Source organism: Chamaea fasciata, unplaced genomic scaffold (genome assembly GCF_029207755.1).
Source record: "Chamaea fasciata isolate MVZ Bird 193981 ecotype frontalis unplaced genomic scaffold, bChaFas1.0.hap1 SCAF_23, whole genome shotgun sequence".
Classification (NCBI taxonomy): Eukaryota; Metazoa; Chordata; class Aves; order Passeriformes; family Sylviidae; genus Chamaea; species Chamaea fasciata.
The window spans coordinates 6,376,959-6,404,758 of NW_027094108.1; the positions used below are offsets into that span (position 1 = coordinate 6,376,959).

The 27,800-nt window shown below is 50.3% G+C and overlaps 1 protein-coding gene across 3 annotated transcripts in view; it reads left to right on the plus strand.

The window, feature by feature from the left end:
* UBR4 (ubiquitin protein ligase E3 component n-recognin 4) overlaps nt 1-27,800 on the plus strand; it is an 81,098-nt gene that overhangs the window by 47,230 nt on the left and 6,068 nt on the right. For all 3 annotated transcript variants that reach the window (XM_066203093.1, XM_066203095.1, XM_066203096.1), the window contains 34 exons: nt 148-292; nt 944-1,029; nt 1,468-1,555; nt 1,961-2,154; nt 3,215-3,454; nt 5,390-5,528; nt 6,049-6,174; nt 6,331-6,459; nt 7,173-7,516; nt 8,243-8,333; nt 8,693-8,777; nt 8,943-9,070; nt 9,779-9,908; nt 10,397-10,554; nt 11,022-11,131; nt 11,643-11,784; nt 12,451-12,532; nt 13,442-13,615; nt 14,025-14,146; nt 15,011-15,208; nt 15,339-15,419; nt 17,634-17,721; nt 18,112-18,239; nt 18,640-18,747; nt 19,233-19,352; nt 20,026-20,216; nt 20,520-20,693; nt 21,163-21,262; nt 22,064-22,282; nt 22,505-22,618; nt 23,060-23,202; nt 23,924-24,049; nt 24,984-25,178; nt 26,894-27,118. In XM_066203093.1, coding sequence (XP_066059190.1) covers nt 148-292; nt 944-1,029; nt 1,468-1,555; nt 1,961-2,154; nt 3,215-3,454; nt 5,390-5,528; nt 6,049-6,174; nt 6,331-6,459; nt 7,173-7,516; nt 8,243-8,333; nt 8,693-8,777; nt 8,943-9,070; nt 9,779-9,908; nt 10,397-10,554; nt 11,022-11,131; nt 11,643-11,784; nt 12,451-12,532; nt 13,442-13,615; nt 14,025-14,146; nt 15,011-15,208; nt 15,339-15,419; nt 17,634-17,721; nt 18,112-18,239; nt 18,640-18,747; nt 19,233-19,352; nt 20,026-20,216; nt 20,520-20,693; nt 21,163-21,262; nt 22,064-22,282; nt 22,505-22,618; nt 23,060-23,202; nt 23,924-24,049; nt 24,984-25,178; nt 26,894-27,118 — 4,923 coding nt within the window. The remainder of the gene's footprint in view (nt 1-147; nt 293-943; nt 1,030-1,467; nt 1,556-1,960; nt 2,155-3,214; nt 3,455-5,389; nt 5,529-6,048; nt 6,175-6,330; nt 6,460-7,172; nt 7,517-8,242; nt 8,334-8,692; nt 8,778-8,942; nt 9,071-9,778; nt 9,909-10,396; nt 10,555-11,021; nt 11,132-11,642; nt 11,785-12,450; nt 12,533-13,441; nt 13,616-14,024; nt 14,147-15,010; nt 15,209-15,338; nt 15,420-17,633; nt 17,722-18,111; nt 18,240-18,639; nt 18,748-19,232; nt 19,353-20,025; nt 20,217-20,519; nt 20,694-21,162; nt 21,263-22,063; nt 22,283-22,504; nt 22,619-23,059; nt 23,203-23,923; nt 24,050-24,983; nt 25,179-26,893; nt 27,119-27,800) is intronic.

Sequence of the window (27,800 nt, forward strand, 5' to 3'; positions counted from 1 at the left end):
AACAGCTGGGTTCAAGGGCTGGTGGGGTTTAGCTCTGTGAGCTCTGCAAGATGATGGTTTCCCAGTTTGGTGGACTGGAACTTATGTTCTTCTGCACAAGATCTGTGCCATCTTCAGGACCCTGACTGTCTGTAATCCACTCAACAGGAACTCCAACAAGTCCCAGCAGGAGCTGCTGCTGGATCTCATGTGGTCCATCTGGCCAGAACTCCCAGCCTATGGAAGAAAGGCTGCCCAGTTTGTGGATCTCCTGGGGTACTTCTCCCTGAAAACACAGCAGACCGAGAAAAAGGTACAGCGAACATTCCAGAAGGGAGGTACAGCATCCCAGGTGCTCATTTGTCATACAGCTGGGACAGATTTTCTGTCAGAAAAGCTGCTGGTGGAAATTTTTTGTGTTCCTACAACTTCAATGTTAAACAAAGCAGGATCCTTAAAAAATTTGGAAGTGTGGATTTTGTTTTATTGTTTTAGTGATGAAACTGTACTGGTGAGATTTTTATTTATTGAGAATAAAAGCACAGGCTTTTATGAATCTGGCAGCTCCAGGTTATAGATTTTTGATACTGCAACTACTAGGCATCTTTTGTAACCATGATTTTTGAACAAAGGAAGTGGTGGCCTTTTTTAGAGGATCAGTGGGATTGATAACAAATAATTTAGACCCATTGATACTTGCATGAGTATGTTTAAAGAGTGGGGAATGCTGTACAAATCTTGGCAGGCATTTGCAGGGATTGACTGACAAACAGCACTTACTGTGTAAATCTCAAATTTTAGGATTGATTACAGTGCTGGGTAATGATTTAAGCACATAAATTCCTGTAAGTGTGGTGTGTGCCTCTTCTGGGGAACCTGGAACACCACGAGATGAGGAATATCTGTGTCTATGTTGCAATAAAAGCGCTCTTTTGAAGACTGTCTTTTCCTGGGTGTATTTCAGCTGAAGGAATATTCCCAAAAGGCCGTGGAGATTCTCCGGACTCAAAACCACATTCTCACCAACCATCCCAACTCCAACATCTACAAGTGAGTCACTTCTGCCCTTGATCCATGTCACTGCAGGGTTTTCCAGCCGAGCTCCATCCGTGGGGGCGTTCTGCTGCTGGGATGGTGGTGGGGATGGGCCCTGCTCAGGTTCTGTGCCTGCTGGGCTTGGGAAAGCAGCAGACTCCTTTCTTCCAGATGGAAACCTGACATTGTGCCCTACCAGCAGGGCTTGGCTTGACCTCTTCTGCTTTCACTGTCAGTAAATGTTATAAAATCGTAGGCCCAGCTGGAGAATAGAGATTTGCAGTTTTAAGGGTTGTGTTCTTGGTCCCACCTTGGCCTTTGATAATTACAATAAAGATGCTGCTTAGTTAGAACCTGTTATTTCCAGTAAATTAAAGTGATTCTGGTTGAGCAGCCTGGGTTTAAAGCAGCGAATGCCCAGGTCCATGTGTCAGTGTTGTTCCCTCATTCCAGCACGTTGTCTGGGCTTGTGGAATTCGATGGCTACTACCTGGAGAGTGATCCTTGCCTTGTCTGCAACAACCCTGAGGTGCCCTTCTGTGTAAGTAACCCTGGAATCACACAGTCATGGAATATCCTGAGTTGGAAAGGGCCCACAAGGATCAAATCCAGCACCTGGCTCTGCACAGGACATCCCAACAGTCCCACCCTGGGCATCCCTGGGAGTGGTTTCCAAACACTCCTGGAGCTGTGGCAGCCTCAGGCCGTGCCCATTCCCTGGGGAGCCTGGGCAGTGCCCAGCACCCTCTGGGGGAAGAACCTTTCTGTGATACCCAACCTGACCCTCCCCTGGCACAGCTCCAGCTGCTCTGCATGGCACCAGCTGTAGCCTCTGTTATGAAATCCTTTCCAGTGGATCCCAGCCATTGCCAGGTGTGGTTTCCTGTGTCCCTGAGGTTTTTGGGTGCCCTCAGACAGGCCGTGTGTCCTTGCTTTGTCCCCCCAGTACATCAAGCTCTCGTCCATCAAAGTGGACACGCGCTACACGACCACGCAGCAGGTGGTGAAGCTCATTGGCAGCCACACCATCAGCAAGGTGACAGTGAAGATTGGAGACCTGAAACGAACCAAGATGGTGCGAACCATCAACCTCTACTACAACAACAGGACCGTGCAGGCCATCGTGGAGCTGAAGAACAAGTATGTTCATCAAGTTTTGTGTGCAGGCTCTGGGTTTGATTCGTTCCCTTGGCTTCTTTTTTTTCCCCAGGGTTCCTCCTTGGACTATTACTCGTCACTCTCAGCCCACATTGGGTGGCATTGTTCTGAATCCTCTACAAATTGTTGAAGCAAAGATCCAGATTTCCTCTGAAGCTTGAAAAGTGTCTGTAAAATTTGTGGATTCTAACTTTGTCCAGGCTCGCTTTTAAGCACCTGACTTAATTGTGTGGGAACCAGTAGTAATACCGAGAGCACTTCATGGGTAGTTTGACTCCAAAAGGGATTTGGACTTTGCAGCATGTCCAGGAATGCTGAAAGCATTAGCATTGTTTGTTTGAAGCCATAGAGTAGAATTAAAATTAGAAGTTGGATGGTCTCACTCTCAGCTCTGCTTTACCTACCAGAAATGGCTCCTTTTCAACACACTGCTCAGTCTGGAGCCAGTCCTGCTTATGTGCTTCCCCTTCTTACTTCTTGAGATGTTCTCACCAGAATCAGATCTCTCTGGCTTAGGGATTAATCTGTGCCCGCCGCTTATTGCTTATTTGAAGTCTTAATCCTCTGTGACATCACAAGTGGCTGCTGTGGAGAGGATTATGATGTCACAAAGAGAGGATTCTGACTTCAGGTTGAGAATAAGCAGTGGGAGCAGATGAGATCTTTAAGAAATAAATATCCTGTTTTCATGCAAATGTCCTTACTAATAAAAAAATGGAGGTGAAAATCCCTAGAAAATGTCTGTAGAATTAAAGTTTTTCCATGAGGCATCAACAGCTCTTTAATCCCAAACAGTCTCTCTCTATGAAGAGGATAAAGGCTTAAAATGTATTTCTGGCTACATATCATGTCAATACAGAAGCTAAGGAAACGAATCCTAGAACTGCTCTCCATTCATCCCAGTTAAAGGAGATTTGGAGCCGAGACGGTTGCATTTGGCTTCTCCTCACACGTGGGCGGGGAGGGAACTTCCCTCTGGAAAACCTTCCTTTCCTTTTCTCCCCGTCCTTTCCCTTTCTTCCCCTTTCCACCCCTCCTCTAGGCCGGCCCGCTGGCACAAGGCCAAGAAAGTGCAGCTGACCCCGGGGCAGACAGAGGTGAAGATCGATCTGCCCCTGCCCATCGTGGCCTCCAACCTGATGATCGAGTTTGCCGACTTCTACGAGAACTACCAGGCGTCCACCGAGACCCTGCAGTGCCCGCGCTGCAGCGCCTCCGTGCCCGCCAACCCCGGCGTGTGCGGCAACTGCGGCGAGAACGTCTACCAGTGCCACAAGTGCAGGTCAGCCTGTCCCCAGAGTCACTGTGTGCCCCCAGAGTCACTGTGTGTCCCCCCAGAGTCACTGTGTGTCCCCCCAGAGTCACTGTGTGTCCCCCCAGAGTCACTGTGTGTCCCCCCAGAGTCACTGTGTGTGCCCAAAGTCACTGTGTGTGCCCCCAGAGTCACTGTGTGTGCCCCCAGAGTCACTGTGTGTGCCCCCAGAGTCACTGTGTGTGCCCCCAGAGTCACTGTGTGTGTCCCCAGAGTCACTGTGTGTGTCCCCAGAGTCACTGTGTGTGTCCCCAGAGTCACTGTGTGTGCCCCCAGAGTCAGTATGTGCCCCCGAGTCACTGTGTGTGTCCCCCGAGTCACTGTGTGTGCCCCCAGAGTCACTGTGTGTGCCCCCAGTGTCACTGTGTGTGTCCCCCGAGTCACTGTGTGTGCCCCCAGAGTCACTGTGTGTGCCCCCAGTGTCACTGTGTGTGTCCCCAGAGTCACTGTGTGTGTCCCCAGAGTCACTGTGTGTGCCCCCAGAGTCACTGTGTGTGTCCCCAGTGTCACTGTGTGTGCCCCCAGTGTCACTGTGTGTGTCCCCAGTGTCACTGTGTGTGTCCCCAGTGTCACTGTGTGTGCCCCCAGTGTCACTGTGTGTGTCCCCAGTGTCACTGTGTGTGCCCCCAGAGTCACTGTGTGTGCCCCCAGTGTCACTGTGTGTGTCCCCAGTGTCACTGTGTGTGCCCCCAGTGTCACTGTGTGTGTCCCCAGAGTCACTGTGTGTGCCCCCAGTGTCACTGTGTGTGCCCCCAGTGTCACTGTGTGTGTCCCCAGTGTCACTGTGTGTGCCCCCAGAGTCACTGTGTGTGCCCCCAGAACGTCTACCAGTGCCACAGGTGCAGGTCTGTGGGTGTCACGGTGTCCCCAGGGTTCCCAGAGCATGCCGCAGTGCCACAAGTGCAGGTGTGTGTGTCCCCCAGAGCTCTCCAGGGTGCCCCACACCCCCTGCCATGTAAATCCCCCATTCTGGTTAATACAAGCACACAATCAAATTAGTGGGGAAGTATAAAACAGGCTTACAGGGATTTAATATAATGCAGGCTAACAAAGGGAGCCTAGGAGCACAATACTCAGCGAGCTGAAGTTTCACATCAAGCCCTCCAAGTTCACACCACAGAATTCCCTGGAGCAGGTTATTTTTGGCCTGCCTGGGCTGGAGGCTGGAGTTCAGCTGTGGGATTGCAGGGCTTCCCCCAGGAGCCCTGGCTGGGGCTGGACAGACAGTTCTATTCATGGCTTTTGTTGTGCTCTCCTCATTCAGAGCAGGCTCAGGGGTAATTTACTGTGTGCTATTCACACTTCCACTACAGCCTTAGAAATCCTTCTCTTTTGTCACTTTTGTCTCCTTATCTGATATCACTTTCCCCTTATTGTTGTCCCTTATTCCTCTTTAATTCTCATGGGATTGGAGGTGTTTAGCAGGCTCATTCCTGGTGATAGCTGGTGTGTGGAAAGATTCCCACATCCCTTCTGGAGTTCTGGGAGCTATAAATCAGCTCTGTCTGCGGCCCTGGTCTGCAGTGGGGTGAGAAGTGCTGGAGTCAGTCCCACTGCAAAGCCCAGACCCTACAGACCAGTACAATTCCTTTATCTGTGTTCTCCTAAAGGACACAGTACCCCAGCCTGACTTTCTACTGCGGATTACTGTCATTAAAGTAGAATTGTTAGGAGCAATTTCTGTTCCTGCTTTTTCCAGCCAGAACGTGGCACTGCTGTAAGGACTTTTTTTTGTTGCCTGATCTGTAGGTTTTGATTCTCAAGTATTTCCCTTCCCCAGGGCAGTCTGGTCACCAAGATGTTTTAAGAGCCACGCACCTCTATTATTACCTGCGTCCATCCGGTTTGTTTCTTAGCCTCAGTTGCCTTGAGCTGCAGGTTTGGAGCTGCTGCCTTGCCTTTCAGGTCCATCAATTACGATGAGAAGGATCCCTTCCTGTGCAACGCCTGTGGCTTCTGTAAATACGCCCGCTTCGACTTCATGCTCTACGCCAAGCCCTGCTGTGCTGTGGACCCCATCGAGAACGAGGAGGATCGCAAGAAGGTGAGCCTGGCAGGATGCTGGGGCTCTGGGCCACTCTGGGGACTGCAGAGGTCCATCCCCTCCTGTGGGGACAGCAGGTGTCAATCCCCTCTCCAAATCCTTCAAGGCTCCTCACTGACTGATGTGTTCTGGGTTTGTGTCTTGCTCCACCACACAAGTGATTCTTCAAAAGACATCATTCAGTGCCTCACTTATGAACTGACTGCATCTCTTTGACTTGCTGTAGAAGGGAATGGATTTGGGTTGTTCTATTTGCTTCCCATCCCACCTGAGGAGCCCTGCTAATGAATGAAGAACTCTCTGCATTCTTGTCCCAAAGGATCAGTGTGCACAGTGTAGTGTCACAGGGTGTGCTCAGTAGTGTCACCAGAGTGCTTCTCAGGGCAGAACCAGGCTGCAGGGTCACCATTTAGTGATTTCCCCCACTCCTCCCCTAAGAAAGGCAAAAGATAAAACTTGCAGCTTGGTGGCTGTAGTTCTGAATATGAAATAAGAGTTTCCTTTCCTTTTCCCTTCGCAGGCAGTGACAAACATCAACAGTCTGCTGGACAAGGCTGACAGGGTGTATCACCAGCTGATGGGACACCGACCACAGCTGGAGAACCTCCTGTGCAAAGTGAACGAGGCAGCCCCTGAAAAACCCCAGGTAAGGAGGGCCAGGTGGAGCCTGCACTGACCTCCAGGCTGGGACACACTGGCCCCGACTCTGCCCAAGGCAGTCCTTGCTCAGGTGCTGCTCTGCAGTTGTTATTTTTGTGTGGAGCCTCCATTCGTGATTCCTCTTGGCTTCCCCCTGTTCCAGGATGAGTCGGGCAGCAGTGGAGGGATCAGTTCTACCTCAGCCAGTGTGAACAGGTACATCTTGCAGTTAGCCCAGGAGTACTGTGGGGACTGCAAGAACTCCTTTGATGAACTTTCCAAAATCATCCAGGTACGATGCGCTTTGGTTTGGATTTGGGTCAGGTCTTTATTAGAAAAAACCCAACACGTTGCCATTCTTCATTTAATGATAACATTGACAACAGGTGATCAGCTGCATATTTTCAGGGAAATAATTTCTGAAAACTGTGTATTAATTACGAAAATTTCAGCTAGCTTGTGAAACTGGTTTTCTCAGCAGCTACATCATGAAGAGCAGGAGACTGAACAGATGGTTAATTAAAGACAGTTGAATTTTTGCATGTATCTAAGTGTTTGAAAACACACCAGTCTAAAAGGTGACCTACAGAAACGTTTTATAAATTAAATGTAATTATTTGCGTTCAACAAGTCACATAAACACTGGAAAACCTGCTACATCATGGTTGTCCTTTTGGCTGTGATATTTAAGCATATTAAATATATTTAGTTCCTTCTAAAAAGAATAAATTACTCTGGCTTACTCTGCCAATATTAATAGTAATTAATAGTATGGATTTGTCACATTTCCAGTGTTACATTGCATGCAGTGTAAACAGCAGGGAGGATAACTGGGAATTAGGCTGATATTCCCCATGGATTTCCCACGTCTGCCATTCCCGTGAAGAATTTCAAGTTTGGAAACACTTGCTTAAAAATATTTCTCCGCAAAATACGCAGTGAAAATAACCCGTGCCCGGGACTGGCGCTGTGTGCTGGCTCACAATCCCTCATCTGTGTTCCCAGAAAGTGTTTGCCTCGCGGAAGGAGCTGCTGGAGTACGACCTGCAGCAGCGCGAGGCGGCCACCAAGTCGTCGCGCAGCTCGGCGCTGCCCACCTTCACGGCCAGCCAGTACCGCGCCCTGTCCGTGCTGGGCTGCGGCCACACCTCCTCCACCAAGTGCTACGGCTGCGCCTCGGCTGTCACGGAGCACTGCATCACCCTGCTGAGGGCCCTGGCCACCAACGGCGCCATCCGGCACATCCTGGTGGCCCAGGGCCTCATCCGGGAGCTCTTCGACTACAACCTGCGCCGGGGCGCGGCCACCATGCGCGAGGAGGTGCGGCAGCTCATGTGCCTCCTGACCAGGTGAGAGCCGCTCTGGGGACGGCCCCATCCTTGGGAACGGTGCCTTGGGATTTCAGCTTTGATATTCTTCACCTGTTTGTAACCCTGCAGTTCTTTAGTGTGTGACTCTAAACTCCACGCAGCGTGAGCTGCTGTTCTCCCACTTTGCTCAGACACAGCAATTCCTCTCTTGGCCTGGGGATCAAGGACACCTCACTGCCCCAGGCCCCTTCTGTAAACAAAACTAACCAAAAGTGAGTTGGGGGAGCAAACTTGGGGTAGATGCCTTCATTACCTGAAGCTGCAATTGGAGGATTAACCCCAATATACACATGAACCAAACTTACAAAAGTATGACACCCGTGACCCGTGGTCCATGTTTGGGTGTAGCCCCTGGTGGCTTCGTCTGCCCGAAATGTACCTGAGGGCCCTTCAGTAAATACAAGTGCTCTTTATTCCCTTAATTTTATCTGGCCTCTGTTTTTAGGTAGCCCCAAAAAGGCATCAGGAAAGGCCCCCCAGGAAGGGAAAGCCTCATGGCAGGAGTTACCTTAGAATCACAAAGTGGTCTGGGTTGGATGGACCTCAGAGACCACCCAGTCCCACCCCCTGCCATGGGTGTCTCTTAGACCAGCAAAGGGTGACCTCCATCTCCCTGTGCATTTGTTACCAGCTGAAATCCCAGGAGCTTTTGGCATTTAGTACAAGCAGAGCATAACAGTGTTGTCTTTTTCCTCCTGGAATCAGGGACAATCCAGAGGCCACGCAGCAGATGAATGACTTGATCATTGGGAAGGTTTCTGCGGCTCTGAAGGGACACTGGGCAAATCCAGACTTGGTGAGAGACTCCAGTGTTTCCCTGTTCATTTGTCCTGCCCCTCTGCGCTGCTGGTGTATTCTGATCATTGCATCTTCTCTCTTATGGTCTGTTTGTAAGAAAAAAAACCTGAGTCTCGATAGGAAACGACATAAATGTCTCAGTGCAGCACAAAATTTTGTGTGCAGGTACATGCTGAAGTTTGCTCAGGCACTTCCCTGTCTTGGCTTTGCTTGTACCTCTCCAGCAGGTTACCAGTCACCCAAGTGTGCATGGGATTAAATTCACTTAGATCCATGTCTTCTGAACCTGAGTTTCTCAAAGATGAGAAGGCAGAAGGGAATGGGGCACCCCTAGAGCTCCGACACTCTGTGTTTCAGGCCAGCAGCCTGCAGTACGAAATGCTTCTGCTGACAGACTCCATCTCCAAGGAGGACAGCTGCTGGGAGCTGCGGCTGCGCTGCGGTGAGTCCAGACCCGGCCCCGGGCCTCGTTCACAGTGCTGTGCCCACAGCCAGCACACACAGGAGGATTTCCACCTCTAGACCATCCCAGGTGCTGTCTAGAGCTGTGCAGGTGTGTCCTGTCTGCAGCTCTCACAGGATAATGAACACCCCTGTCTGCTTTCAGCTCTCAGCCTCTTCCTGATGGCCGTGAACATCAAGACTCCGGTGGTTGTGGAAAACATCACCCTCATGTGCCTGCGCATCCTTCAGAAGCTCATCAAACCACCTGCTCCAACCAGCAAGAAAAACAAGGTACTGCCTTAGAGGCTGAGCAAAACACTGAGAATTTGCTGGTTGAAGTGTGACACGCTGATCTCAGTGAGGAATTAGTTTGTGAGGAAGCCAGGACTTGCTTTTCCTGGTCACTGTTCCTAGGGAAGCACAAGCCCTGTGACTCTGGTCTTTACACACTGCAAATTACAGATGACTACTTCCTATTTTTCACTGGGTTTTGGTGACTTTGACCACAAGTGTTCAGGGTTTGCTCTTTCCCCCTCAGATCTGAGGCATGGGGAAAGCTACTTCAAAGCCACAGCTTGGTTATTTTGAGCAGGCTTGTTGTGCCTTCAGCAGCTTTGTAGAATCACGTACCTAAATTTGAGAGAATCAAGTACTTCTGACTCAGATTTTTAAATACAGAGCTACAGTTCTCATTAAAATATATTAATTGACTGCTATTGGTTTTAATTTAGGATTAGATCTGCAGGAGAGAAGGTATTTTTCTGCTTTGATCTGCCTGTCTGATAATCACAGATGGATGTCAGAGATGGGTTTACTGATATTTCAGTAGGAACTGAAATATCTGTCATAGTTCACCATTAACAGGCACTGTATTACCCTGCTGCTGTCCAAGAGCTGCATTTGCCTCTTCATGGCCCAGCCGCGGTGATTCACCTCAGGAGTTGCTCTTGGGGAGCAGATCTGGCTTTCTGAAGAATCACAGGGCTTTTTATTTGTCAGGATGTGCCCATGGACGCTCTCACCACTGTGAAGCCTTACAGCAATGAAATCCATGCACAGGCTCAGCTGTGGCTCAAGAGGGACCCCAAAGCGTCGTATGAAGCTTGGAAGAAGTGCCTCCCTGCCAGAGGTAACCCCTGTGCCTGTGACCCGGTGCAGTTCTGTGCAGGAACATGTGTCCCCAGATTTAATAAGGAATGTGCTTCTGTGGAGTTGTGTTGGGTTCTGTCCCGTGACATCTGATACCATCCTCACATTTAGCCCTTAGAGTTGTAGCACTGACTTCTCCAGGCTGTGTGCCTCAAACCCTAAGCAGAAAATGCTCTGTGCCCAAAGAGAATTGGACAAAAATTTGAAAAATGAAACTTGTTGCTTACTTAAATTGATACCAGCCAGCTGGAAAGCTGGTGGAATTCCTTGAGAGAGGCCCTGGGATTTGCATGAGGCTTGGAATTGAGCATGGCTCCACACAGGAGTGAAAAAGGCAGCAGAAGGAGATGGGAAGCACTCAGCTTCTCAGCTGGAGTTTGGCGAGTTCCAGTAAGAGGACAAAAATACTCTGGCAGTTTGCAGTTCATGACTGCTGACAGTTCTCTTGGGCTCTGCTCAATATTGCAGGTGCAGATGCCAACGGGAAAACTCCCAGCAAAGCTGAGCTTCACCAGCTCTACTTGTCAGAAAAATACGTCTGGAAGTGGAAGCAGTTCATGAGTCGCCGTGGGAAGAGAACTTGTCCTCTGGATCTCAAGCTGGGACACAACAATTGGCTGCGACAGGTAAAGGTGGGGAGGGCCCCGGGGCAGGGTTCAGTCACACACTGTGGGTGGTTTATTGCAGTTCCTGTGCAGGGGGGGCTGGCACTCACTGCCTCTAATTCCAAGTCAGCTTTGCAGCTGTGTTCCTTTAGAAATGCTTCATCAAACTTTCATCTGGGAGCCCGTGGGTTCTTAAACTCTGAACCTTCGATTGCCACGGTGCTCCTGCCTGCATAATGAGCTGCACTTCTGAGGGTCCTGGACCAAAGCTTTCCTTCTGGTGTGTGTGGATTAGCAGGTCACCCACGCCAGGCACTCTTTAAACACTTTGTTGCTGAGCAGGGCAGGAATTGCCACAGAACCAAGTGTTGGGGGAGCAAGAAAATGCTGCCGCCAGGTCACCCAACCTGAGGTTGTGCCTTTGGTGAGCTGTGACAAGTTCATCTGTGCCCATTGGTGTGACCTGGCTTTTCCTGCCTGTGCCCCAGGTGCTGTTCACTCCAGCCACCCAGGCTGCCAGGCAGGCTGCCTGCACCATCGTGGAGGCCCTGGCCACCATCCCCAGCAGGAAGCAGCAGGTCCTTGATCTCCTCACCAGGTATTCCTGTGCTGCCCCTCCTGGCAGCTCCACGAGTATTTGTCTTCAATTCCCATCAGAATCTCTCCCTTCTTGCAGCTTTTCTCACACCTCTCCCTTGTATACCTGCAGCTCAGGGGTCTTTTTGAGCTGGATTTTTAAACTTCTTTAGCTGGGAGGGTATGGATTTAGGGAGACTTGGGGGTTGCTGCCTGGCAATGAGCTCCTGCTGCCTGTACTCTTTCCAGGAGTAAGGATCAGCTGTTCAGCCGTGTGGCCAACATTTCCCCTGCCTCTTCAACAGAATAATGGGGTGAACTCTCTTCCAGCTGCTCTGACAGCAAAAAGTCAACTCCTTTTTGGGACAAATACTAATCTAGCCAGCAAATAATGAATATCAGTGATGCTGTTAGCAAGGACAAGAGGGAGGATGGATTTCTGGAGGCTTTTGCTTCCTTTCCACAGCGTCCTTAAGCTGGAATGCCTTTTGTTGCTGTGAAGGGGTTTGTCAGCTTGTGTTTCTCTTTCACAGCTACCTGGATGAGCTGAGCATTGCTGGTGAATGTGCTGCAGAGTACCTAGCCCTGTATCAGAAACTCATCAAACCTGCCCACTGGAAGGTGTACCTGGCAGCCAGAGGGGTTCTGCCCTACATTGGCAGCCTCATCACTAAGGTATGGATTTGTGTGCAGGAAATGACCTGTTAGCTTGGCTTTTTTTTTTTTTTTTTTTTTTCCCTTTTGAAATTCCATCCCTTTGTTCAATGCCCTGTTGCTGACCCTGCCGGGGTTCTCAAGTTCACACTTTAGTGCTGTTAGCTCTGAACAGAGAGAGCCACGGGGGTTTTAGCCCCAGCTGGAGAATTCCTCAGCATTTTAATTAACTGCTCTGGGATTGTAAATACTGCTGCACTGCCTTGGCACCAGGTCAGAGCTGGAAGCTGTTGAGCAGCTCCAGGCTGGACTCTGAGAGCCCTGAGGGACAGGGAAGGATCAGGTGTGCTGCCATTGCTGGAGAAATGGGAATTACAGCCTTTGGAGAAGCAGCACTCTGAGTTTGCAGTGCTCAGAGTGGTGTGAGTTTTCTGTGGGGTTCCCTGCTGCACTCCAAAGAGGCAGGTGACCCTCTCCATAGCAGTGGTGGCAGGAAGGTGCAGGGGGAAAATGAGGGGGTTATTTGTGGCAGTTTCCCTCTCCTTTCCCCCTCCCTGCTGTTGCAGTTGTGCTTTCTCTGTGCCTGGCTCAGTTTCTGTGCTGAGTTCCTTTGCAGCCTGTGTTAGACACTCCAGTGGCTGTTGGCATTGCAGGGTCTTGGCCTAACAGGCTGTTAATTATTTTCAGGAAATAGCTCGTTTGCTCGCCTTGGAGGAAGCAACACTCAGCACGGATTTGCAGCAGGGATATGCCCTGAAGAGTCTCACAGGTATTCAGTGGGCCTGCAGCAGGGTTAGAGCTGGGGGATCATTGTTCTCTAACAGCCTGTGGCAGGATTTCAGAGAGATCTCATTCAGTTGTGCTGCCATTGTCAGCACGGGATTTTTGCCATCGATTTAGCACTTAATCTCTAAATGGATTTTTCCATATTTTTTTGTGGTCAGTAAGAGTTTTTAGCTGAACTGTGGTAACATACCAGGCAAGCTTCATCACTTCACTTTATTACATTGTACAGTCCCTGGCACCACTGTAAATGCTGCTGCTTTATTCCTACCTGTTGTTCCCACCTCCCTATTCTGTGAGAGCTTTTTTTCATCTTCTAGGGTGTATACCCTTTTACAGAAATTTGTTGGAAAAGGACATACCTCACGAACTAGGTCATTGTTTTTTGTATCCTCTTTCACATTCTTCAGCCCTTAGTGGGTGAATCTATAAAGCCTGGCTTCTTGCAAGAAGCAGCATGTTGATCAGTGTGTCATGGGAAAGAATCCTTGTGTTTGCTGATTCTTTACTTTATTGTAGGAGTGACCAGTTTGGTGATGTCACTGATAAGTCATTTCACATCAGAGGTATTAGAAGTATTGCAAGAGGAGCAGTCATCTACTTTTGGAAGAGCTTGTGACAGAAAAATGCCAAAGACTGCAGAATTTTGTATCAAGCACACAGGACACTCCTTAGGCCCTTTCCTCATTCCCAAACTATTTTTCATATTTTACAATTTACAAGCCAGGCCAAGGCTTTTGCTTCCAACCACTCAGTTCACAGGAGCGAGCTTTAAACCACAGGCTGATGGGAGCTAGAACAAGCCCTTTTTATGATACTGTGCCCTATTTGCTGCTATGAAATTTAGAAATCCAGTTCTCTCCCACCTCTTCCCCGAATTTCTGTGTCTTTCTAGGTCTTCTCTCTTCCTTTGTGGAGGTGGAGTCCATCAAAAGGCACTTCAAGAGCCGGCTGGTGGGCACGGTGCTCAATGGGTACCTGTGCCTCAGGAAGCTGGTGGTGCAGAGGACAAAGCTGATTGATGAGACCCAGGACATGCTGCTGGAGATGCTGGAGGATATGACAACAGGTAAAACCACCTCTGTTCCATAAATCCAGCCTTGGGATCAACCAAGATGGAAAAGCAGAACAGCCACACAAAGGATTTTCTAAATGACTGCTATAATCAGAGGGGTTTATGGCTTCCAGTATTTTCTCTTGGCACAGAGAAGTTGAATAGCATTCCTAATCACCTCTTCTTTTCCAGGAATCTCTGCCTCCTCATTTTTATGGGACTGTTACTGCAGCCCAGCCATGCAGAGGCTTTCCCAGTAACCCTACCCATAAATACCTCCCATCTTTCCCAGAGTGGATTCGCAGAAGGAGAGAACACCAAAGAGTGGGGCTGACTGCACAAGGATTTACTGTGCGTGCTGAGTTAAAGTGGAATCTATAAAATTGACTGCAGTGTCCATTTTAAAGCTTCCTTTTCTTGGCAGGCACAGAGTCGGAGACCAAGGCGTTCATGGCCGTGTGCATAGAGACCGCCAAGCGTTACAGCCTCGATGACTACAGGACCCCGGTGTTCATCTTCGAGAGGCTCTGCAGCATCATCTACCCTGTGAGTGGGCCAGGGACACACGGCCTGAACACAGCCCTGCAGTGCTTTGGGAAGGGACTTAAAGATTGTCCAGTCCCACCCTCTGCCGTGGCAGCAGCACCTTCCATGATCCCAGGATGCTCCCAGCCCCATCCAGCCTGGCCTTGGACACTGCCAGGGATCCAGGGGCAGCCACAACTGCTCTGGGCACCCTGTGCCAGGGCCTTCTCACAGGGGAGAATTTCTTCCCGATATCTGACCTGAATTTCCCCTCTTTCAGTTTGAACCCATTCCCCCTTGTCCTGTCACTCCAGCTCCTGATGAAAAGTCCCTCTCTGGCTTCCCTGTAGCCCCTTCACAGCCTGGAAAGTGTTGTGGGGTCTCCACACAACCTTCTCCTCTCCAGGTTGAACATTCCCAACTCTCCCAGCCTGTCTCCACAGGGGAGGTGCTCCAGTCCCCTGAGCACACCCATGGCCTCCTCTGCACTTGCTCCAACAGTTTCATGTCCTTTTAATGTTGAGGGTCACCAGAACTGTGTGCAGTGCTCCCAGTGGGGTCTCATGATCGAGGAGGAGAATCACCACCAACCACCTCTAGCAACCCTAGCTCTGGTCCTTTTTCCCAGGAGCAGCAGTGTCTGCAGTCAGGATTCACCATTAGCCAGTGCAGACCTGTGTCCCAGTGCATCCCATTTGGGGGGGTCGCTGTTCAAGGTCCATGAGGAATTTGGTTACTGAATAATCCTAGCCATCCTCTGAGTGTGGCATGCAGAGCAGATGGGGAAAGGACTGAAGGTTTAGGAACATTGTCCCATAAAAATGCAGGAATGGGAGCATGGTTAGGGAAAAACTTATTCACTCTGTCCCTGCTGCTGCTCTTTAGGAGGAGAATGAAGTCACGGAGTTCTTTGTCACTCTGGAGAAAGATCCCCAGCAGGAAGACTTCCTGCAGGGCAGGATGCCAGGGAATCCCTACAGCAGTAATGAGCCTGGCATCGGGCCTCTCATGAGGGACATCAAGAACAAGATCTGTCAGGACTGTGACCTGGTGGCTCTGCTGGAGGACGACAGTGGGATGGAGGTGAGAATTTCTGGAGGTGGGGATTTCTTGCACAGACTTGTGGGATGCTGGTTTTGGGCAGCTGGTGGTTGCTGGGGTGGTGATGTAACAACCTGAGCTTGTTCTTGACTTGTTCTTCTCTCCCTTTCAGCTTTTGGTGAACAACAAGATCATCAGTCTGGATCTGCCTGTGGCTGAGGTCTACAAGAAGGTGTGGTGTCCCACAAACGAGGTGTGTGTTACCTTTGTACAAGTTAACAGCACAGAGCACCCGTCCTTCACATCAACAAAAAGACTGGGGAAGAATCAAAATCCCACGAGTCAGGATTTATTTCCTGGCATTTAATTTTATTGGGCGTAACTGCTCAGCACCTTTTGGTGCTCTGTCAGGACAGATTGTGCATGGCCCTGCAACGTGAGTGATTGCAGAGCACTGCCCCAGGTGAGCTGTGTCCTGTGTCACGTGTGGCTCTTCCTGAGGAGCAGCCTTCCCTGGGGAGAGCTGAACGTTGTCGCTGCCTTTCAGAGCACATTTCACACTCCATCTGCACACGAGGGTTTGGTGTGTGTGTGTGTGTGTACACACAGGGACACCAGATTGCTCCATCAGTCTGTGCTTCAGGGATGAGCCCAAGTTATTTATGCACAGAGCATCCACTGGTTCTCCATATTTGCGCTTCTGCCCTCGTGTTTTTCATCAGGATCTCAAGCACTTGACAAATTCATCCTCTTTTTGCTTTTCATAGTATGTGTTGTGTGTTTTTCACATGAAGAAATGCACCCAGCAGTCTTAAGGGTCTGGTCCACCATGTCATACTAAGCTTCTTCCAGAGGTGGATGTGGTCCAGAGCAAGCTCTTCTCTTCGTTTTAGTGTAGCCACTAAAATAAACTCCCACTGACACCATCAGGCTCAAGCTTACCCACTACAAATATGTTTTTAGAGGCACTTGAGGTCATAAAACAAGACTGATTTGCCCAGCATTTCTTGGTCATTCCTCATTTCCTCCTGCCCTAAAATCACCTTTGAAACCTCAGTTTCCTGAAACCGTGTGTGAGAAGAATTCAAACGAAGTGCCAGTTAGCAGTGAATGATGATAAAATGGGTCTCATTAAGCTTTATTTCAGTAACAAAGCCTTCAGTACTGCAAAACCAAGCCCAAACCTTGTGACAGTGATTTTTTTTTAGCAAGGTACCAACTTGGAAAGGGAGGTGAGGTGCTGGTGTTAATCTGTGAGCTCTGATTTGAATTCTGATCGTGTCACTGGTGAAAATGATCCCCCCCGCTGCCCCTGGGAGCAGCAAGGAGCTGTTCCCGTGGGATGCTGGGCTGTAGCTGGCGTGCAGCTCTCCCGGGAAGCAGCTCTGCTGGTGAAAGGCAGAGTTTGCTCAGCATTCCTGTGGATGAACAGCTTTCATCTGTCTTCCTTTGTGAGCACCTCCTGGAGCCGCAGCTCCCATTCCCTGGGAGCGACAGGCGCACAAGAAACGCAACCTCAGGCCCCTTTTTGTTTCCCTTGTCTCTCAGTGGCTTTTTTTGTTCATCTGCCGTTTTACCAGGGCCCCTGTGGTGTTAATTGCTGGTCGCCAGCGTGGCCTTTGAGCAGATCTTCCCCCCGGGGCTTTCCCTGTGCTTATGTATTTGCTGTGACATTAAGCACTGCTTATTCCACATTAGGCTTAGCACGATCCCTGACAGGTTTTCTCTTGCAAGGTCTCCTGCTCCCAAATCTGGGATTTTTCTTTTCTGCTTTTTATTCAGACCTATGGATTAAAAATGGAAAGTTTCATGATACGCTGTCAGTATTTCCAGCTGGAAATGCATCTGGAAAAACTGTCCCTTTCTCAGGGTAAAAGCACAGCTTTTTGGCTGTATCATTCCAGTGATGTACTGTCTTACTGAAAGCTCATTAAATTGCCTTTTACTCCTCTTCCATTTGCCAGCACTGCAGATTTTATCTCTTTGAAAGCTTTCATCCAATTAGCCTGTCCTGCTTCGTTTCCTGGGCTGTGCCTGTTCCCTGTATTTTCCAGGTATGCTGTGCCATACCCTCAGAGGAGAGGTTGCCATTTAAAGCAGGTGTTCCTCTGCAGATGAACCCGTTTTCCTTCGCTGCATCTTTCACTGGTGCTAAAGCAAAGCTGGAGGAGATGGAAGGAGGAAGAGACGGTTTATTACCAGTCTGTCAATTAATTGGCAACGCCAAGAAAAGCTGGGCAGACCAAGGGATGAGTTACTGATGTTTTTTCAGGTGCCTCTGCTGTTGTTTTTAATTCATCTCAGGAAGGGGAGAATGAGGGAGTGAAAGATTTCCCTGTGTTCCCATCCTCAGGTGAAACAGCACGAGGGAGAGCTGGGGCTGGAGTGTCAGTACACCCTGAAACCAGAACCAGGCTTGTGTACAAGTGCCCAGAGACAGAATTAATAAAAAGCTCTGCTCTTGCAGGGGGAGCCCATGAGGATCATTTACCGCATGCGGGGGTTACTGGGAGATGCAACGGAGGAATTCATCGAGTCCCTCGACTCCACCACTGGTAATGCATTTGTCTGCTGAAAGCTGGGATTAGATTTGAAATCTGAGGTTTGCTGCAGAGCAGTGACATTATTATCCTCACAGCAGTGAGCTTAAAGTTGATTGACGTTGCTTTTGCTGCATTTACCTGCTTCACCTCCAGTGAAGGAGGATTTTAACAACGCTTTAAAGCTGTGCTTCAAATGCGAGCACTTGCTTGGCATGGGGACCATTCTGCCCAGCCCTTCTTCATATTCCTGCTCTTAATTCTTTTCAAATTCAATACAACTGAAGTGACTTGAATTGCTGGCAAATTGCCGGTGTGCTGCTCTGCTTTCCGTTTCTGCTTCCGCTGCACAAGCGTGTCCCGCCGTGGCTGCTCCTGTCCTCACCCCCCGTGTCTGTCCTGCAGATGAGGAGGAGGATGAGGAAGAGGTGTATAAGATGGCAGGGGTGATGGCCCCGTGTGGAGGCCTGGAGTGCATGCTCAACAGACTGACTGGCATCAAGGACTTCAAACAGGGCCGGCACCTCTTAACCGTGAGTCTCCCTTTGGCTCTGGGGTCAGGAGTTACGGGGTGGAAAATTCCACAGACATCCCTGAGGTTAGACAATCACCCTTGAGCTGGAGCAGTTCTCTCCCTCTCCCCTTGCTCTTGGTTAGCAATTCCTTACAAAACTTGAAATGTGTAGAACCTGGGGGGTTGGTAAGACTAAATCTTGTCTTGCTGGAGGGATTGTTTTCTGCCTTGGCCTTACCTGAAAATCAAAGCTGTGCTAAGATGTATATATATATATAAATGTAAAAATTCGGGGTGTATTGTATCCCAGAAGACTGGAGATCCAGGTGTATTATTGTATTAAACTATTTCTTTAGTTTCAGCAAAATCCCCCCTCGTTGTGAAGGTACCACAGAGCATCCCTTTGCTGTATTTTGTAGGTGCTGTTAAAACTCTTCAGTTACTGTGTGAAGGTGAAAATAAACCGGCAGCAGCTGGTCAAGCCAGAGATGAACACTTTGAATGTCATGCTGGGGACTCTCAACTTGGTAAGGACAACCTGGATCTTCCAGAAGTGGGTTTTTTTCCATGGATTCCAATGAATTTAAGCTACTCCTGACTGCCCTGCTGCCTTGTGACAACTACAGGAGATGGGAAATGTTGCCGTGCTGGCACTGCAAATTATCCTTTGGACATTCCTTATCTGTGATGGGTGGGAGTGTGGGGGGCAGTTAAACCAGCTGGTGTTCCAGTGTTCAGGGTTCCTCTTGTCATCTCAAACCAGTTCCTGCTGGTGTTCCAGTGCCTCTTCCCACCTCAAACCAGTTCCTGCTGGTGTTCCAGTGCCTCTTCCCACCTCAAACCAGTGACTTACTGCTGGTGTTCCAGGGTCTGCTCCTACCTCAAACCAGTTTCTGCTGGTGTTCCAGTGCCTCTTCCCACCTCAAACCAGTTCCTGCTGGTGTTCCAGTGCCTCTTCCCACCTCAAACCAGTTGCTGCTGCTGTTCCCCTGAGCACTGCCATCTCTTGCAGGCTCTGGTGGCTGAGCAGGAGAGCAAGGACAGCGGGGGAGCAGCGGTGGCAGAGCAGGTGCTCAGCATCATGGAGATCATTCTGGATGAATCCAACGCGGAACCTCTGAGCGAGGACAAGGTGAGTTCCAGGGCTCCTTTCCCTGGGATTCAAGGCTTGCACACCCCTGCTCACAGGGATGCTGAGCTCCAGGAGCTGGAGGGGAGTGCTGATGGAGTCTGACCCCCATTACACTTCTGGCAGGTCTAGGCAGGCCTCGGGGAAGGGCCTGAGGAGGGCCCTGAACCAAAAGCACTGCGAGGCTGCGTCAGGATGAGTCTTGCGTGGTTGGGTGAGGGTTGTTACAAGGCACTGCTTGGATCCTTTCCTTCCTTTGGGCCACAGGCCAGGGAGAGACAAGAAAAGACACAGCTTGGCCTTGTTTTTTGGAGTGTTTTTATATGTGTTGAAAGCATGATTGATTTGCCAGCTAATTGAGAACAAAACTGTATCTCAGCTAGACTGAGAACAAGAAGAGCTTCTCACTCATCTTTTGAAGCTGTGGGTGGACAGGAATCTGGTGTGCTTTGGGTTGGAATTACTAGACTTTTGGCTGGAAAATGCTTTAACAGTAGGTGGAATAAGGCAGGTGTCAGCTAGAGGGGGGTTGGTACAGCCATTCCACAAGACCTTTGGGAGCGAGGCTGGGTTTTATTTTTATCAGGGACTACCCCTTCACAACTGGAGTAGCCCACCAGCTCCCAGAATGGGACATTTACTCCTGAATGTAAATCCTGCTCCTCTTCCTTCACAGGGCAACCTCCTCCTCACGGGGGACAAGGACCAGCTGGTGATGCTGCTGGACCAGATCAACAGCACCTTTGTGCGCTCCAACCTGAGCGTGCTGCAGGGGCTGCTGCGCATCATCCCCTACCTGTCCTTCGGGGAGATGGAGAAGATGCAGATCCTGGTGGATCGCTTCAAGCCCTACTGCAACTTTGATAAGTACGTTGGCACAGTTCAGCTAAAAGCACCTGAAATCCGTTGTGCTCACACATCTCTGCCTTTATTTCCTCACTGATGCTACTCCAGTGTAACGCCAGGCTTCGGCTTCATTTCCTCTTCCATTTCTAAGCCATTTTTGAAAGAAATGAGTGAGCTCTAGCTTGAGAAATAGGTGTTCAGAGAATATTTTGAGGTGACGGGGGCCTGAGTAGCTTTTCTTAGTCTCTGAGCTGGGGCAGTGATATTCAGTGATAATGTCAGTGAGAATTACAGGCAGAGTTACCGTTTCTTCTCTTTGTTCAGGTACGATGAGGAGCACAGTGGAGACGATAAAGTTTTCCTGGATTGCTTCTGTAAAATAGCAGCAGGAATAAAGAACAACAGCAACGGCCATCAGCTGAAAGATCTCATCCTGCAGAAGGGGATTACACAGAATGCCCTGGATTACATGAAAAAGCACATTCCCAGTGCAAAGAAGTAAGAGTCACTGTTTAATGTGTGTGGTTAATGTGTGTGGCTGTCCTGGACATCCTCCTCATCCCGTCACCACGGTGTCCCAAGAAATCCATGAACAAGAGCCCGTTCAGAGCTGTGATGCAGGCCTGGTGAGGCAGTGCACGTATAGGGATGAGCTAAAAAGCCTGAAATCTTCCCATTTGTTACCCATCCAAGCTGATTCCTTGGATATCTCAATCCTTGTGTTTCCTGCCTGTTCCCTCCTGTTACACAGCAGCAGAGTTTTTGCTGTTGGTGGCCAGCTCATGAACACAAATCCCCAGGCTCAGAGCTGGCACTGTGGCTGTGCACAGCATGGGAGTGGGAGTGTGACTGTCCCTTCATTAGTGAGCTGATGAGGGACACCAGGGAGGGAGTGTTCCCTGCAGCCTGGAGCTGTGCTGCTGGCTGGGACACTCCCCTCAGCTGCTGGCTTTTGTTTTCCATGCAGTTTGGATGCAGACATATGGAAGAAGTTTTTATCTCGACCTGCACTTCCTTTTATCCTGCGCCTGCTCCGAGGCCTTGCGACGCAGCACCCTGCAACACAGGTGAGGCCAGGGGGATGTTCCTGCGTTGGCACTCTGCTCTGGGGCTGGAGCTGAGGATTAATTCCTCTAAGAGTTGGTTCTACACTGATTTTCATTGGGTTTTGTTTTGTCATCCTCATGATAGTTGGAACGGTTTTGCTCACAGTTTTTCTCTGCTGGAAAGTGTTGGTTCTAGTCTGAAGGGAATTCTCTTTGGGGTGTAAAGCAGAGAGAAAATCCAGTTCTCCTGAGCTTACCTGTTATAAGAATGTGAAAGCCTCTTGGGAATGTCAAAGTAGGCGTAGGTGTGGAAGCTGTTCAGGTATTCCCTGGGCAAGTTCTGCCTTTGCAGAGCATCCTCTGAGTTTTGTGTGTCACATGACAAGATTGGGAACATGACTTCGTGTCCTTGTCTTGATGCCTCTGCTGGGCAGCTTCAGGCATTATGTGGAAAAGTCAGAGATTCTGACCTCAATATTTCCTCCTGCTGTGTGGTGTGGGATTGACACACCAATGTGAAGAGAAGGTGATTATTGATAAGCTCCTCAGGACGTGATTGTTGGTGTTTGAAGGTATCAATATAATGTCCTATCGCAAAATAAATGTTTTATCCAACATCCCATCCGAGTTCCTGGTAATGACCAGCGAAGAGGCAAATTGCCCTGGTCTCACACACAGTTGTTAGGGCCCAGGAGCATTAAAAAAGGAAGGAACACTTGTTGCAGCTCAGTTCTCTGCCCAGCTGTCCCCGTGGGATTAGAGGGGGCAGTCACTGTCCCGAGTCCCCTTTTTCTGAGCAGTGCTGTGTTCCCATCCCCACAGGTGCTAATAGGAACAGACTCCATCACCAACCTGCACAAACTGGAGCAGGTGTCAAGTGATGAAGGGATTGGGACGCTGGCAGAGAACCTCCTGGAGGCACTGAGGGAGCACCCCGAGGTGAACAAGAAGATCGACGCTGCGCGGAAGGAGACGCGCGCTGAGAAGAAGAGGATGGCCATGGCCATGAGGCAGAAGGCCCTGGGCACCCTGGGCATGACGGTAATGGCTGGGTGCTCTGGTCCTTCAGGGGCTTTTCTACCTGCCTTGCTCAAACTGCCTCAGCAGGAAGTGTTTAAAACGATTTATTGATGGATATTGCAGAGCTCCAGCCCCTGATTTGCCTGGTGCTGCTGGGAGATGGGATGGGCATTCCAGTGCCACTGGTGGGCATGGTGTGGTTTATCATCCTTTTTAACCTGCTGGAGCTTTTCTCTCTTGCAGACAAATGAGAAGGGCCAGGTGGTGACCAAGACTGCGCTGCTTAAACAGATGGAGGAGCTGATAGAGGAACCAGGACTGACCTGCTGCATCTGCCGGGAGGGATACAAGTTCCAGGTAGTGGGAGCATAAAGTTCTGGGTAGTGAGAGCTCGAAGTTCCAGGCAGTGGGAGCTAAGAGTTCCAGGTAATGGGAGCTAAAAGTTCCAGGTAATGGTGGTGGGAGATTCAGGTTCCAGGTGAAGGGAGATTCAAGTTCCAGGTGAAGGGAGGCACATTTTCAGAGCCCTCTCAGCTCCTAAGGGGACTTGCCAGTGTCTGGTTGCACAAGTGCTGGCACTGGAAGATCAGGAAGTCTCAGGCTTAGGGCTTGAGATCAGTAATTCCAAAGGTGGCTGGGAAGTGGAAATGTTTTCAGTGAAAGCTGGAAAAACACAGGATCAGTTAAAGTTTGAGGTCAGGACTGGGAGAGGTTCAGTTCAGTGTGGCGTGGAGAGAGCAGGAAATGTGCCCTGTTGCAGAGCTGAGTGCTTGCTAAGCCAGCTGTGTGTCCTTGCAGCCCACCAAGGTGCTGGGGATTTACACCTTCACCAAGCGCGTGGCGCTCGAGGAGTTTGAGAACAAGCCCCGCAAGCAGCAGGGCTACAGCACAGTGTCTCACTTCAACATCGTGCACTACGACTGCCACCTGGCAGCTGTCAGGTACGTCTGCCCACTGCCTGCCCTTGCCAGGCGGTTTGGGATCAGGACACTCACCCTGGAACTCGGCATGGGTGGGCTGGGTTGATCACTTTGCAGCCTCTGTCAGGGCAGGTTGCAGTGCATTTCCACTCCCAAGCAAATGTTTCCAAGTAAGGAAAACGGGGTTCAGTTTCACCCCTGACTTCTCAGGAAAAGCAGCAGAAACTTCTGTGTTTCCTTCACTGTGGTTGGCCCAGTGGCAGCACTGGTTGGATCTTTGAGATGTTTCTCAGAACCTGTGGCTGTTTCTATGGGCAGCAAACCAAATAACCCTCCTAGAACATTAGGTACTTAAGAAGGAGCACAGAGGTGCTCAGGGCTTTTTGGGGTGCCTTAGCCAGGCGTAAGGGGTTTCCTGCACCTGAGCACAGCTTCTGCTTTGTCTTTGTTTCGTTTGTTATTTTCTCATTTATTAAAACCTTTTGATTTTCAAAGCACACCTGATCAGCTGTCTCACAATTATTATAAGCCATTCTGAGAGGTGCTGGACACCCTCAGAACCTGATACACCTCAGTGAGCCTCATTACATGCTGACCTCATGCAAGATTGTATCTTTAACACTGCTGGACTCTGCCAACTCCAGCACTGAGAGAAGCTGTGGAATTGTCATGTTTGGGATGTTTCCTCAGACAAAAGCTTGTATCCTCCTGACCTGCCTGTGTGCTCTCGTTCTCCGTGCAGACTGGCTCGAGGCCGTGAGGAGTGGGAGAGTGCAGCCCTGCAAAATGCCAACACCAAGTGCAATGGGCTCCTGCCAGTGTGGGGGCCCCACGTGCCAGAGTCTGCTTTTGCCACGTGCTTGGCACGGTGAGTACACGCAGGTTCTTCCCCAGATGGGTGAGTCAGATCCTTGCCACACACTCCCCTGAAATCTTGGGATCAGAGGTGGTGCAGCTGAGTCTTGGTAAAACCGAGCCATTTCAGGTTCTACCATCAAGAGTGAGTCTCTTAAAAAAGTGCAGGTGTCTGTTTGCTCCTTGGCTTCATATAAATAATTGCAGAGCCTCCTTAGCCCCCAGTCACTGCTGAAGATGCAATGTTGATTAATTTGTGGCCCGGTGAGCCCCTACTGTACCAAAGAAACCCTCTGATGCCAGTGCATTCCCTGGTGTAGATTTCCAGACTTCCCTTGGATGGTACTGAGGTACTGGAGCACCTGTCTGGAGCAGATGGAGGTGCTGTTGTCAGGATTCACCTTGTGCTGGGTTTGTGATGTCACATTAGAAGTTTTGAACCTGAGGGGGTAGGTGTAGATCAGATATTGGGAAGAAAGTCGTCCCTGTGAAGGGTGTGCACTGGCACAAGATGCCCGGAGAAGTTATGGATGCCCCATGCCTGGAAGTGTCCAAGGCCAGGTTGGACAGGGATTGGAGCAGCCTGAGATGGTGGAAGGTGTCCCTGCCCATGGCAGGGAGTGGGACTGGATAATTTTTAATATCCCTCCCAACCCAATTCTGGGATTCTGTGCAATCAAGAGTGGTAACACCCTGCAAGCATTTCAGCCAGGGAGCTGTATCCCAGGTCCTGGGCATTGGAAAACAGTATTGATGAGTGGACAGATATCTGCAGATGGAATTGGATTTGCCAGAGTGAGCTGAAAGCCTCCCTTTGGGGAGGTTAATCCAAGGTATAGCAGGGGCTGCCTTTGTGTCGGCCGTTCCTTTCCTGTGCCATCCCTGCTGGGATCCTGGGCCGTGCTGTGGCAGGAGGAGCTCTGGGAAGGTTCCCCGCTGTTTTGCAGACACAACACTTACCTCCAGGAGTGCACGGGCCAGAGGGAGCCCACGTACCAGCTCAACGTGCACGACATCAAGCTGCTGTTCCTGCGCTTCGCCATGGAGCAGTCGTTCAGCATCGACACCGGGGGCGGCGGCCGCGAGAGCAACATCCACCTCATCCCCTACATCATCCACACCGTGCTCTATGTGCTCAACACGTCAGTGCCACCCCTCCCTGCCCTCCCCCAGCTCTGGGCTTTGCTCTCTGCACCGGGCAGCACAGATGGGAAGCCACACCAAGCTTTAGGAGGAGCGGGGGTTGCACATCCTAAGGAGGTTGTTAAGGATTTACATTGTTGGGAGTGAAGCCTGGACATGCCGGATAACAGGGAACCTATTGAGTAAAAGCAATTGGGAATTAGCTTCTCTTTTCCATTCTAGATGTAATTATTACCTCTGGGGTGAGCAACAGGGTTATTACATTAAAGAAACTCTGCCAGCTTAATTTTCTCCTGAGCAGGCAGAAGAGACACTGCGATGAAGTAATTGTTAGTTGGAAACTTAACCCTGATATCTTTTTATTCAGTGTTCAAGTAATAGTTTTATTTCCAGATTTGACGTCCCTGGAGGAGAGTTCAGGTCCCATCAAATTTTCCTGATATTTTTAATTATTTTTGGGGAGTTACCGTTATTTTTTCTTACCAATAAACAGCAGTGCTTTGGCACTGCACTGAGGCTACGTGGCCACATCCATAGGCACCCAGATGCTTTGGAATACATGAGCTGGTTCTGATCCTGCAAAAATGGGATGCCCGTGGATATCCTCTATTTGAGGAGTTAGATATTAGTAAGTAATACTAATTAGATGAGGGTATAAATATTAAAATACACACCAAGGTCACTCCAAATGCAGTGCAGTAAAATCCCTCTCACTTTCCCGCCTGGAACTAATCAAGGTTTTGGCTGTAATACAATTTGTCTTTTGTTTTTAATATCTATCTCCAGATCCCTGTGCTATTGTTTTCCCAGTCCTTTGGGAGACAAATAAATGGAACTATTTGTTTCATCTTGTTAGGCTGCTGTTGGCACCACAGAGCCCAGGACCCGCTGGGCAGATGTGGAAAAAGGCCCTCTGTACTTCCCAGACAGAATTTTTAATATTAAATGGAGAAAATAAAGAGCTGCTGCTTGGCTCCCAGCTGCATCTTTTAGCAGATGAAAAGGTCACACGACCCTGACAGCTTCATCTGCTGGGATGCTGCTTGATGCCTGATAGGGATGCTTTATCTCACTTAAAAATCAAGGGTCTGACCTGGCTGGCAGCCTCTGCCTGGTGCAGTAGAGCCACAGATGTGGTAAAGTGTGATGCAGCTTCCCAAAGCCTCCTGTAACGTGTGGTTTGCACTGTCAGTTCTGGGGTGTCAGGACTCCTGCAACACTGGAGCTCTGGGGGAGAGGAGGAAAATGATAAAATATGTAGATAAACTTGCAGTAAAGTACAGTGTCTTTTGGGTTGAATTTGGCCTGTATCTTCCCAGGGGTTGCTTTTGCACTAGAGGAATTGTACAAATAGATCCAGGTGTGGCTGCAGTGGCTGTGTGGTGTCCCATGGGAGATGGCACCACTCCAGTGCCTGGCATGGCTGGCCTGGCTCCATCTTTTTCTCAGAGAAAGGGGAAAATACCTCTGCAGTGGTGTTGTCTTCCACTGGGGCACTGGCAACTGCCTGGCAAACCTCTGGTGCCACCCACAACTCCAAGGAAAATGTGTTTGCCTCACTGGGAGCAAATCCTCAACCAGGGGGTGAATTTAGAGGAAGCTGGTGGTGCCCAGGTGGCTCCCTGTGCAGGGAACAGCACCCCAGAGCTCCTGGGGAGCAGAGGCTGAGCCTGCTGCAGCCGGAGCGGCCTCTGAGGCTTTCCTTGTGTTGCAGGACCCGGGCGACGTCTCGGGAGGAGAAGAACCTGCAGAGCTTCCTGGAGCAGCCCCGGGAGAAGTGGGTGGAGAGCGCCTTCGAGGTGGACGGGCCCCACTACTACACCGTGCTGGCCCTGCACATCTGTCCCCCGGAGAGGTGGAGGGCCATCCGCGGGGACATCCTGCGCCGCCTCCTCATCACCTCCCACGCCCGCGTCGTGTCCCCGGGAGGGGCCAGCAGGTCAGTCACAGGGCCCCGGGGGGGCAGTCACAGGGCTCGTGTCACCCGCTCGTGTCACCGTCACAGAGTGTCACCCGCTCCTGTCACTGTCACAGAGCCACTCGTGTCACCGTCACAGAGTGACGCCCGCTCCTGTCACTGTCACAGAGCCACTCGTGTCACCGTCACAGAGTGACACCCGCTCCTGTCACTGTCACAGAGCCACTCGTGTCACCGTCACAGAGTGACACCCGCTCCTGTCACTGTCACAGAGGTCGTGTCACCGTCACAGAGTGTCACCCGCTCCTGTCACTGTCACAGAGCCATTGTGTCACCGTGACAGAGTGACACCCACTCCTGTCACTGTCACAGAGCTCGTGTCACCGTCAGAGTGTCACCCGCTCCTGTCACTGTCACAGAGCCACTCGTGTCACCGTCACAGAGTGACACCCGCTCCTGTCACTGTCACAGAGCTCGTGTCACCATCACAGAGCCACTCATGTCACTGTCACAGCCACTCGTGTCACTGACACACCCGCTCGTGTCACTGTCACAGAGCCACTCGCAGCTATGGGGAGTGTGTGTAGTTTACACCAGGTGTTAACCCCTCGGAGTAACCTTTGCTCTCAGTGTTGCAGAGCTGCAGAAGCCCAGCCTGGCTTGGCTTGGGCACTGAAACACCCCCAGTGCCATCCCCTGCCAC